Source organism: Protomyctophum bolini (genome assembly GCF_963924005.1).
Source record: "Protomyctophum bolini genome assembly, chromosome: 13".
In the NCBI taxonomy this organism is placed as follows: domain Eukaryota; kingdom Metazoa; phylum Chordata; class Actinopteri; order Myctophiformes; family Myctophidae; genus Protomyctophum; species Protomyctophum bolini.
Genome location: NC_137874.1, coordinates 26,026,752 through 26,039,913, shown reverse-complemented (window position 1 = coordinate 26,039,913; position 13,162 = coordinate 26,026,752). Strand labels below are relative to the sequence as shown.

The window sequence follows — 13,162 nt, the reverse complement described above, 5'->3', positions numbered from 1 at the left end:
AATCTGGAATTGTAAAACAAATTTTAGAGAATGCATTTGTGTGGTCCACAAAATGGAAACGTACATTCTATAAGCACACTTTGCAGTTTCACATAATCTGCTCCAAATAGCACTGCATCTGTAGCCAAATGCTGCAGCTAAGAGGTTGATTTACAGCCAAAACATGCCATCTGATAGGCAGGACAGACTGTTCCACTACAATATACTGTATGCACCTCCTGACTGGATAGCAGCTCCAGCCAACAGACATAAGATCATGCTTTAAACATCCTTTGGCTCCTTTAGATATAGTGAGAAAGCACAGCAAGCATTTAATCACAGCATAGTTCTGACAATTGACATACACAGACTTTTTCCTTCATATACCGGTAGTATTTAAATATAATGTAGGCCTATACAGTGTAAATATTGATACAATGAATTTAACACGTGTCCATGTGTTGTTAGTACTGTATGTGAGTATAATTTAAATCAGAGTCATTTACTGATGTTTTATTCCAGCGTGGCTGTAAATTGATTCAAATTACATGTTTCGAGTGACCTTTCCTCTTAATGGACTTTAATTGGAATGTCATTTAATTTGCATTGGCCAATATTTTTTTCCTTTTATTATATTGTTGCATTACCTATAGGCAGTGATTCTCCCATGCCGGAAGTTGTGGCCTAATGGCGCCTATCTATTTAGGTCCTCTCTTTTTAATAGCCACAGCAAATCTACAGCACAATTTTTGCTTACCATCAAGTGTCTTTTCCTCCGTCTGAAAGGCTACAGTTATGCATTTTCCATCTCATTGTCTACCACATGATGGCTTGCCTTGCAAAGCACCTCTATTCCTGTAACATAAAAAAGCTCTCTTTCCCCCCAACTAGAAGCGTTTGTCTATCATATTACCGCCACACATGAGCTGCGCGCTAGGCTTGACCCAGTGTTAAGTGTCCGCGCTAAATTTCATTGCCTCCATCTACTGGAAGGCCTGCCAATATACGGGCAGCGAATTCCTGGAGGAAAATAAATGGCAATAAAAAAGAGAAATGATAGGCCCTGCAAGCAGATAGGAGAGGGCTTTTTCTTTTTTCTTCATTCTGCTGTTTTTATTGAGGCCGCCCAGCTCAGGGAGCTGTGACTTGGCACAGCGGTTGCGGCTTAGTGCGAGACGGGTCGCTGAAAGCCCATATCAAACTAACGAGTCAGTAGCATGGATTGAGGGACTGCAGGGAATAATGTAATTAATTGCAGGCAAATTTCCTTGATGAATAGTTATGTGGTGTTGAGCGCTTGACTGGGCAGCTGAAGGTCTCAAGCTCCTTCTCTCTCTGTAAAACAACGTTCCATTCCTCCCCTCCCTCCCTGTGCAGCAGTTGCATTATGGAACGGCACGCAAGGACGCCATTGTCTGTGTTGTTTTTCTGCCCTTGGTGCGTGTGTGCGTGCGTGCGTGCGGTGGATGCCGGAGCTTTGTTAAGGGAATTGGAGGTGTGTAAAGTGGGCAGCAAGGTTATTTTACCAGCACGCTGGGGTACTATAACAAGATGTTCAGTTCAGATATGATCTCAGAGAGTGGTGGTCTCCCGCTGCTCTTATCCCACCCCCCAACACCCCGCTCCACCCGCCACCCTCGCTCTGCACCTGCTCAGTTCATTATTAAATCTGGGAATTGTCCCCATAACTCAATCCGCACGGCTACAGCATTATATGACCATTTGTGAGACGGGAGGCGGGAGATTGCGACGTGGGCCAGAGGATGGATGTTAAAAGCATATTGATTTGCCTGTAATGTCGTCATAGATCACAGATTTACGGTGGTGTGAGAATGCCCCCCCCCCCTCCCCACACACACACACACACACACACACACACACACTCCACACACGCACGCACATGCACACTTCTCACACACACTTCTATCCAAGTAGCATCCAGCCTGTGGTGGAGGAAATGGAGTCCTTAGTATGACTGATGAGATCAAAATGGTGCTCTTAACCATGTTGTCCCCCCCCCCCCACCCCCTGCATCCCCCACCCCCTCCGCCCACAGTTCTTCTTCTTCTTCTTCTTGGTCTTCTTCTTTGGATACTTATACCCTGAGGCTGGTGTGTCTAGTCCTCTGTGGCTCCAGAGCTTCGCTTTAGCATCACATTCCAACACTGAGCCCAGAAAAGCCATAGTGCAGAATGGGTGGGTTGCATTTCATCCCACAGATCACCCGTTTTGATAGGAAATATCACATGATGATCACAGCAGATCACTACCAACACAGTGAAGGGCGGGGGGAAATGGAGTGCTTCCTCGTGCACTATATTTTACATACTGATGAATACTGGTAGTTTTGCGCATCCTGCGTGTGATATCTCAGCCATCCCAAACCTTTTCATGTGATGGACATGATAACGTTTTCACATTTCTTCAAGATAAAACAAAAAGATCATACTCGTGTGAAGTGAGGGCCGGGGCGCTCTTATCATCATACATCAGCCAATCAAATCATCACCCTCTGTGCTACAAACACACACACAAAGCTGTGCATAGGAGCAGCTAGCGGCCCTCAAAAAGGTAGCAGATCTACACGCTGTAGAACAGCTCTTGTCAAATAGGTACGCGGCCCTCACACCTACAGTACGTCGCAGCGCTGATATGTCTGAGTCATAGCTATCGGGGGCTTTGTCAGAGTACCCATCGTCTGTGTCCCTTTAGTGCCCATATATGGAGATTCCTGATGTCATCAATATATTATGCTCATATATTGGCATGCTTGGTCTTAAACAAACGCCATTGAAATGGACAGAGTTTAATGTTTGTTTTGTCCATGTTTGTTTTGTCATAAAAGATATATGAGATATTATGTATATATACATTGGTAGTACATAAATTAATATATATCGACTATCGATATATATTCACACTTCACATAGGTGTGATTTTTTTGGTTCTGTCTAAGTCAGTGATGTTGGAGGTCTGCCTGCCCGCTGGTTAAAATTATTTTGATGCTGTAGAATTTATACACCATCAAAATAATTTCAACCAGCGGTATAAACCTATTTTGATGGGGACCCCCTGAAACCCCTCAAGAACCCCACTTTGAGAACCACTGGTAGGCCTATAGTATAGTTTTCCAAGAATGAACAGTATGCCATTTGCATTGCTAATGATGAAAGAACTCATGACCTCTGCATGCTTGACGGAGATTCAGAAAGATGTGTTAAGTGCTATTTTCATGTCGTGCTCCCGTGACCTTTTTACCACACACAGAGTCAATGATAAACAAATCTGCGGCAGGAGTGGAAGTGTGTGTGTGTGTGTGTGTGTGTGTGTTTGGGGGGTGGGTGTTCGGGGTGTCATTGATGCTTGCTGACAGGCTGCGAGTGAGGGTGGGAGAGCGAGAGGGCGAGGCAGGGTGCCTGTCTGTGGCAGTTAGAGCAGCTGGACCTCAGAGTCGAGTGCAGGGTCACAGCCGGGCCACACTGGTGGGCTCGCCGACACAGCTACTGTCGGAAAGATGATGCAGAGCCCCTTGCAGGCCCCCAACAACCCTTCGTCCCCCCTTCACATAACATTCTTGTCAGGAAAAAAAGCTGGCCCAACAGTTTCCAACTGCTGCTGTCTCGCAGTCCAACATGGCTTTTACTGCGTGGCTCATGTGATAAGTGAAGCTGCCAGTCCTAACGCTATGATATGATCATTCCTGTATGAAGAAATGTTTTCTATGTTTGTGTTAACTGCTGAGTACTAATGCTGCACAACGGTAATAGCCCTATAGACTTCTGAAGGTAGCATAAAGGAGATATTCAAAGTGTAGTCACTGGAAACCAAGGGGATTTGACAGCGCCACGGGAAATTGACGATTTATTGTAAGCAACCTAGCCTAGCTAGTGGATTATCTATAAAACTTTCATGGTTCTCCCTCAGTGGCAAGCAGCCATAAAACTTCCCAAATGAGGGACTTGTTAATTTACTTGTTAAAGCAAATTAAAAATGTATAAGCGCTTTTAGGTAAATGAGATCCTCTTTCATTGCCGCTCTAGAGGGATTTTCTTCTGCCAGATCCGGAGAGGACAGGTTAGCTGTTCTGAAAGCCGCAGAAGAACAATAAAAGCTGTTAAATTGTTCCAGGTTTTATTACCGCTGAGTTCCGCAGCTGCTGTTGTGCGTAACTAAGGGAAACCAGGAGCTGATATCCCTCAGAGAATCCCTCAGGGGCCAGTATAGAAAACTGAGCCCAGTTTTGTCTTTTCTTCCCCCTCTTTTCTGTGCGATGGGGGGGAAATGGTGGCTTGGGGGTGGAGTTTTGAGCCAATCTGGTTGTGTATGGTTCGGATAGGGCTGCTGGTTATTTTTAGAATCGATTAATCGACTGATTATACGATGAATCGATGAATCAGGATTATGGTGCTCATTTAGCTATCACCTTATAAATTAGATTTTTAAATTTTTAGTTTTAACTAACAAAACAAAAAACATTAAAGACGAATAATTCATTCAAAAGTTATATTTTGCCCAGCTGCTGATTATCCTGCTATTCAACTAAAGCCACCATTGTTATGTGTCATATTTTGCTTTGCAATCGCTACTGTGCATGTGCAACTGTCAGCAGATTGTAAGTGAAGAGAGATGGCTCACTCCTCTTTAGCTTTGTTACATTTAACACTTGAAAAACACTTGCAAAAAAACTCTTAGAAAATATGTGTTGGCAGGCTTTTTGTTCGACTTGTCCAAGCGACGTTGGCCATGTTTTATTGCCTTTGTGCAATTAAACATGCTGATGGACTATAGCTTGGTATTGACCGTTATAGATAAAACTGGATGAATACAGTTGAAAATGGCCAGAACAACAAAAAGTGTCTCCGCTCTACTGCCCTCAAAGGTGCTGATGAATTGAAAACATTCCATACTCTATAGATTAGATGAAATGAAAACATTCCATACTCTATAGATTAGATGAAATGAAAACATTCCATACTCTATAGATTAGATGAAATGAAAACATTCCATACTCTATAGATTAGATGAAATGAAAACATTCCATACTCTATAGATTAGATGAAATGAAAACATTCCATACTCTATAGATGAAATGAAAACATTCCATACTCTAGATGAAATGAATACATTCCATACTCTATAGATGATGAAATGAAAACATTCCATACTCTATAGATGACATTAAAACATTCCATACTCTATAGATGATGAAATGAAAACATTCCATACTCTATAGATGATGAAATGAAAACATTCCATACTCTATAGATGATGAAATCAAAACATTCCATACTCTAGATGAAATGAAAACATTCCATACTCTATAGATGATGAAATGAAAACATTCCATACTCTATAGATGATGAAATCAAAACATTCCATACTCTAGATGAAATGAATACATTCCATACTCTATAGATGATGAAATGAAAACATTCCATACTCTATAGATGACATTAAAACATTCCATACTCTATAGATGATGAAATGAAAACATTCCATACTCTATAGATGATGAAATGAAAACATTCCATACTCTATAGATGATGAAATGAAAACATTCCATACTCTATAGATGATGAAATGAAAACATTCCATACTCTATAGATGATGAAATGAAAACATTCCATACTCTATAGATGATGAAATGAAAACATTCCATACTCAGTATAGATGAAATGAAAACATTCCATACTCTATAGATGATGAAATGAAAACATTCCATACTCAGTATAGATGAAATGAAAACATTCCATACTCAGTATAGATGAAATGAAAACATTCCATACTCAGTATAGATGAAATGAAAACATTCCATACTCAGTATAGATGAAATGAAAACATTCCATACTCAGTATAGATGAAATGAAAACATTCCATACTCAGTATAGATGAAATGAAAACATTCCATACTCAGTATAGATGAAATGAAAACATTCCATACTCAGTATAGATGAAATGAAAACATTCCATACTCTATAGATGAAATGAAAACATCCTGTTTTTATGAACCAGTTTGTATTGTAAAGACAGCAACCTTGATCTTTAGGGGAATTCTCAAGCTATGCTTTTGTGAAACTTAAGTGGCATTCAGCTGTACCTTTGGTACATTCAGCTGTACCTTATGGCAATCCATGTAGCAACTCCATAATGCTGCTGTAAACCCACCTATTGTGGACTGGTATGCTTGTTTACTTCAGGGTCTGCGCTCAGTATACTAGGTTGTAGATCAACACACAGCTGAGTTTGGGCCCATAATATCAATATCAACCCCCTTCATAAGAGTTCTCAAACATTGTTGGAGTGGAACTAGCTTCCATGGATGTATCACACACCGTTGGAAATCCGTACCATGATAATATAAATCTGCAATCCATAAGATTTAAACCCAGGTCTCCCACCCTATTAGAGTCTGAAATAAAGATTGATTGATACTGTGCATTCTATTTATACGATATATGGCAGGTTTTTAAGAAGATTCCATAGGCGTTATTGTGCTTTAAAGCCCCCTATCCTGTATTTTTCTGCTTTTACAGGTGTTAGTATTGTCCTATGCCAGCTACAGTACTATGTAGTGCCACTGCTACATATCTAAAACTTTATTTATATAACACCTTTTTAGACAAAGTCACAGTGCTTAACAATATAAAAACAACAGTGGATCATAATACATACCAATTGATTACAACAACAAGGCAGAATCCAATTACAGTGTCAGTGGAAATAATTATGGGTTTAAAAAGGCTTTCCTATATAAGTGTGTCTTGTTTGGCTTTAAAAATGGACTTAAAAAGGACCTAGCAAACCTAAGGTCCAATGGGAGGCTATTCCAAAGCCTGGGAGCACTACTTGCAAAGGCCCTGTCACCCTTTGTCTCAAGTAGGTCTTAGGAACCTCTAATAGGGCTAGATTAGAAGACCTAAATTGGCGAACAGGCACATGAGGTATAGTAGATCAGCTGTAGGTACCAGGTCAAATCAATTCTAAAATGTACAGGCAGCCTAGAGCAGTGAGGCCAGTACCGGGGTAATGTGTTCAGGCCTTCTACTTCCAGTGATGAGTCTTGCAGCCGCGTTCTGTACTAACTACAGGATGTATGGATCCTTTGCTGAGTGTTGAATAGAGGGTGTTACAGTAGTCCAAGCGGGATGAAATTAGTGCTTTAACAACTTTAACGGACGGATTCTGTAAATGTTGCGTAAATGAAAAAAGCAAGTGCAAACCACAGATTTTATCTGGGCCTCAAGACAGAGGTCAGAGTCCAATAGTACACCCACATTTTTGGCTACTGGTGTGACATTGGCTGACATGGAGTCGAGACAGTTGTACGTTGATTCCGGCTTCACCAAATTAGTGCATTTTGAATGTGAAGATTTCAAACATTTTAAGCTCCTCCTGAAACGGTATTTGGCTAAAAGTGACGTGCTGCACCATTATCCCTGCTGACATGCTCACTTTGCTTGAATAAAACTATTCCTTCGTATTCCATCTACCTCTTTGTGAATTAATTAATTCAGTGCTCCAGTGATCTGCTAGATGAAAGCTGAGCAGCAGCTGCACTAACATTGTCTGACTCTTCCTGAGCCAAAGGCTCACATGCATATCGCCGCTGTGGAAAACCTTGTATGTCCAAAACAGTTACTTTTCAGGAAATTGAAAAAAGAACCTGTGTTCAAATTTATCCAATGATTGTGACTATTATTATTTGTCACAATCTTTTTAATACAAAAATAGCGAAAACAGCAGATCTAAAGCTCACAGCGTGTCTCAATGCAAACATTGCACACAAGTCATCCCCAGTTATAATAGGCATGAAACTCGAGTGCTCTCTGGAAGATGAACACTAACTATTGAGTGATCCCTATGACCTATCTCAGGCCCACATACCGTTTCAACTTTTCACACAAGATACTGCATGCGTATGTCATCATAATCTAATTGACTGATTCCAGGATGAACTCTAATGACTTTTCCTCTAGCTTCACCCTTTGGCCAATTTCCACGTGGGTGTACAGAGCAGCACAGACTCTATCTAGTCTAGGAGACCGCTAGCAGGAGAGGCATGAAGGTTGAAGGGCCACTAACACACAGACCGCTAGCAGGAGAAGCATAAAGGATGAAGGGCCACTAACACACAGACCGCTAGCAGGAGAGGCATGAAGGTTGAAGGGCCACTAACACACAGACTCTAGTCTAGGAGACCGCTAGCAGGAGAGGCATGAAGGTTGAAGGGCCACTAACACACAGACTCTAGTCTAGGAGACCGCTAGCAGGAGAGGCATGAAGGTTGAAGGGCCACTAACACACAGACTCTTGTCTAGGAGACCTAGCAGGAGAAGCATAAAGGATGAAGGGCCACTAACACACAGACTCTAGTCTAGGATACCGCTAGCAGGAGAGGCATAAAGGTTGAAGGGCCACTAACACACAGACTCTAGTCTAGGATACCGCTAGCAGGAGAGGCATTGAGGTTGAAGGGCCACTAACACACAGACTCTAGTCTAGGAGACCGCTAACAGGAGAGGCATTGAGGTTGAAGGGCCACTAACACACGTTGAATCTTTCTGAATACTGCATGACTCGTACGTACCAAAGCATCATAGAGACAGACTGCTGATTGAAAACAGTTGTTGATTGTATACTTCAGTAAATCCAGGCTGCAAAAAAAGAAAGAAAGAACACTTCTCCCCCTAACACAGAACAGATTGCAAGAAAACAAGACCTCACTGTGTAGAAATTAATGGCAGATGCACTTACTAGTAGTTTAAATGTTTCATTAGATGCTAATGTCTCGCTGTGTTTTTAATTGATGTGAAATTAGCCTCTGGAATATTAAAACCATCTGTTTGTTATCTTCCTGCAGGGCCAGTCTTTACCCAGGCTGTGTGGATCAGGTCATTAAATGAATGCATCCTTATGGTTCAGCCTGCCGCTTAATTAATGTCTTTATGTTGTTGAATCACCACAACACACCTCGGGGCATTTGCACACACAGGCATACACATGCGCGCGGCCATGCGCGCACTATTATAATGCACACGAACAGACTTACGCACGCATGAACACACACAAGCACGCACGCACGCACTTACTCATTTCATCATGTCTTACTCATTTCTCTCTCTCTGACTTAGTTCAAATGCAATGAGATCCATCTGTGTTCACTGCAGGATGCCAAACAGAAACTATGTTTAAAAGACTCTTAAATCATGTAAAATGACGTGCTGAGTAACAAGTGGGAGTGATCAGACCACTGCTCTAATAGTACAGGTCATATTGGCCTCAACTCACACACACACACACGCCCGCCCGCCCTCCCGCCCACACAAGACTCTCACTTTGATTAATCAGAAGGCAGCAGGCCATTAAGTTTCAGCCTCGCTTTTTGATCCCACTGACCACCAGCAACGACCCCCCCCCCCTCCGTTTGCCGAACACATACATTAATCATTCCATTAAAAAATTAATCTCTAATCTGAACCTCAGAAGTACAAGAAGAGAAAAGGGAGGGGGTGTGGGGGAGAGTTCTCAGAGGTAATTTAAGGGGGCTCAGAGGGAAATAAAAAGAGAACAAGCTGAGGGATACATTTTCAAATAGCTGCGTAATCAGGTCCTAAGCTGTGTAATAACCTTGAAAGAAGAGCCCTCCTTTTATTGGAATGTCTTTATTAGACACATTCTTCATACATTATGCTCCTTTTAAATTTGTTCAAGATTTCTGATTTCATGGAGTACTTTTCCACGCTGATAAGTCAGGGGTAGAGAGAATGATTATCATCTCATTTCCACAGCGTCAATTTGCTGCCAGATTAATTTATCCATAAATCAGTGAGGATGTGAATATACTGTACCACAAGCCAATATCACTCTGTATCTGTATGAGTCTCCTGCAGGTTCCTTACATTCTTATTAAGCTGACCAAATATTTGTGACTGCTATTGGATCAGTATTTAGCAGCAATTGTGTATCTCCATATCTCATCTTTTTATGCTTTTGATAGGCTACATTTTATTATTTGATTATTATATTTATTATTATATTTGTATTTACATCATCAAAAGTAGCGTAGCGAAAATGGCTGATCTACAAGCTCACAATGTGATGTGTAATGACGACCTACCCAAAATCAGGACATCAGTTTGAAACTGGTCTGTTTGTTTGTAACCAATGGGTATTTAGCAAAGCTTGTGGCTAAATTATGTCTACATTGGATCCATTGGAACACATACGCTCTTTTTCCATTTCCTGAAAACCCTGAACATACAAGGTTTCCGTCTGACAGCGACGATATGAATGTGCCCAGACTGTGGCTGGCTAATGAATATGATAGGTCAACATGTTCTGATGAAGTAGCTGCCAACGGGACATAAACAGGAACTCTGTTCATGGGCCAGAGTGGATGAGATGATATTATTCTCTCCTTTTCCCCTGAAAATATGGAACTCCCTTCAGAGGAACTGGCATTTACCAGAAAAGAGCGGAAACGTCGCCTGGTTTTGTAGGAATGAAACTGTGTTGGAGGTAATTAGTGCTATCACAGTGCTGTGTGTGTGTGTGTGTGTGTGTGTGTGTGTGTGTGTGTGTGTGTGTGTGTGTGTGTGTGCGTGTGTGCGTGCGTGCGTGCGTGCGTGCTGGCGTGCGCTATCTCCATGGCCCTATGAGTTCCCTCCAGCTCTCTCTTGTGTGGCCCAGCGCTCTTCATCTACTCCGCACACATGCACACACACACACGCGCGCACAGAGACCCATCAGGCATTCCCAATGCTCTGACTCTTATCGTGTTCAGCACTCTGGCGAACCCAGCCGCCTTCCACCCATCACGCAATTCTCCCAAGGAAACAGATTCATTTCACACTGCTAATGGCTACAGAAAAGAGAACATTTTCATTTTAATTATCTGCTCAACTCAAGGGCTCTTTGGGTATTCCTTCACTATGTACCCTTTCATTACACAATTTACAATAAAGCATGCCAATACTTGAAATGTGAATATTGGAAGAGAAGTTTAAAAAAGAATTTTTTTGTCCCTCTAGACTAGAGGGGGGTAGAGAGTACTGTAAAGCGGACAGACAGAGATTTGTAACTTCAAAAGTTTCTAAATTACAGTTTTCAAAAGTCTTCAAAAACACATTTTCAAGCAATAGCAATAATAGAAGATCAACAAAATCACAACTTTAGTTTATTTCCTTTTTTAAATCTCAACATAAGGGGGGTCGCAGCTATTGGCTATTTGGGGATCCTTGGCATGAACAGGTTGGAAAACCTCATGTAAGGGGCTTAGTAGCCATGTTCCAAGTGGTCCACAGAGCAAGCTTTTTTCTTGCTTTGAAATGAATCCATCCATTTGTCTAGTCTTGGAAGGAGCAGTGTGGACACTTCAGAGGCAGACATGGACTGGAGCATAGGCCCCCCACTGTTCCTATTCCCCCAAGAGCCATTCATTGTTCTGCCGCACTTTCGGAGGGGCTCAGAGGTTCTCTGGCTTGGCACAACCTCCCCCCTTTTACCCGTCTTCTGTTTCTTCTTCTGTCACTCTGACAGTCACTGAGCGGATGACACTGGATTCCTGTTGCCTCAGCATTTGTCATCTGTTTTGAAGGGGAAGAGAGGCCCAATTTGAAGAATTTGGAGGGTGGTTGTTTTTCTCTTGTCCCCGATTCCGTTCCAGGACGCATAGTGAATTTCATGCTGCAAGATCAGATGGCATCTGTCATTGGCAAGCAGAGTGACGGGCGCTGCTGCTCAATAGTCTATTCAATGGCCTCATAAACTTGACACATTTACACAGACCGCACAGTGTGGCCTCTTATCAGTTATTTTTTTGGGGGAAAATGCTAGCTCTCTCAAACTGTAGCTCTTTCCAGTTATGGTCACCTTGTTTAATGCGGACCTCTCTTCCCTCTCTCTCTCTGTGTGTGTGTGTGTGTGTGTGTGTGTGTGTGTGTGGCTGGCGTTCTGCAGCTGAAGCCTGGACAGAACAACCGTAAGGACAGCGACAGTGAGAGTGTGAGTGGAGAGTCCAAGCCGTCCATCAGGAGCAGTTCTAGAGACAGACTGACAGACGTGAGTACATGAACAGATACACACACCAAACAATCACGTAAGAAAGAAAACTAATTTCGGCCGCCTGGAAAGGAGCCAGTGGTTCGGGCATCTGATTAGGATGCCTCTCGGGCGCCTCCCTAACTGAACTCCAACTTTCATCTTCTGCTCTCTCTGCCCTTGGTTTCATGTCTCTCTACACTCTCCTGTCTGAAGAATAATGCATACAATTGCTGAAGAAATAATTTAACTGGCTTGAACCAGTACTTGTGTCTGTACTTGTGGCTTTCCAAGGAACATTTGTTAATGTTACAGTATGTACGCTGTAATTTGCGCCACTAAGCGCAACCCAATTTAACAGTATTTTACAGTAATCAGCACTAGCAGTTATCCTCGGTGATAGTTGTACCATATGATGTTGTTAAATTGCACCTGTTTCAGGTTCCTGCAACCACTTTATCTAATCATTCACTTCAAAACATATATTTAATTTTATTGCCTATTATACAGTACTACTGTATGTAATATACTAGCTTTGCATATTTTCTAGCCTGCAGATTAAAGTCTGTTTTTGCTGACAGAATTTCACATAACTTTATTATGAGTGTGGCCTCACACCCTCACCACACACAGGCAAAAGGTAAGTACTTAGATATATTGTCGGTTTTCCTTTTCTTTTTTTCTTTACTTTGGCCGTGTACCAATAAGATATGGTATTTATATTGCACACATATACACCCAGACATTCCTTGGTACTCATGCAACAAGGATATCCTATTTACCCAGTTCCTTGTTCCTTTTATAGAAGCTAAGTCAAGCATTAAATGTCACAAGTATACGAGTGAGAGGTGTCCCTGTGCCCGGTGACACATTCCAAGTTGTAAAGAGAGCAGACTTGGGGGAGTGGTGCAGAGACCTTACAGTACTACTGCTTGTTGATTTGGGTGGAGAATCTACAGTGGAGCTATCAGATATCTGGCCATAATTAAAGCTGTCAGTTGGGAGGCGAGCTAGTCTTTGAGAAAGACATGGCTGGGCAACTGAAGCAAAACCGATTCTGCGTGTAGCTTTACAGTGCTTGACCAGGCATGAAATGAAATAAGTAATTTTATGTTGACATCAGAAATTGAAATGATACCTACTG

General features: G+C 42.0%; 1 protein-coding gene across 9 annotated transcripts in view; it reads left to right on the top strand.

Moving 5' to 3' along the window:
* auts2a (activator of transcription and developmental regulator AUTS2 a) overlaps nucleotides 1–13,162 on the top strand; it is a 322,838-nt gene that overhangs the window by 123,894 nt on the left and 185,782 nt on the right. For all 9 annotated transcript variants that reach the window (XM_080780254.1, XM_080780259.1, XM_080780256.1 and 6 more), the window contains one exon: nucleotides 11,938–12,039. In XM_080780254.1, coding sequence (XP_080636380.1) covers nucleotides 11,938–12,039 — 102 coding nt within the window. The remainder of the gene's footprint in view (nucleotides 1–11,937; nucleotides 12,040–13,162) is intronic.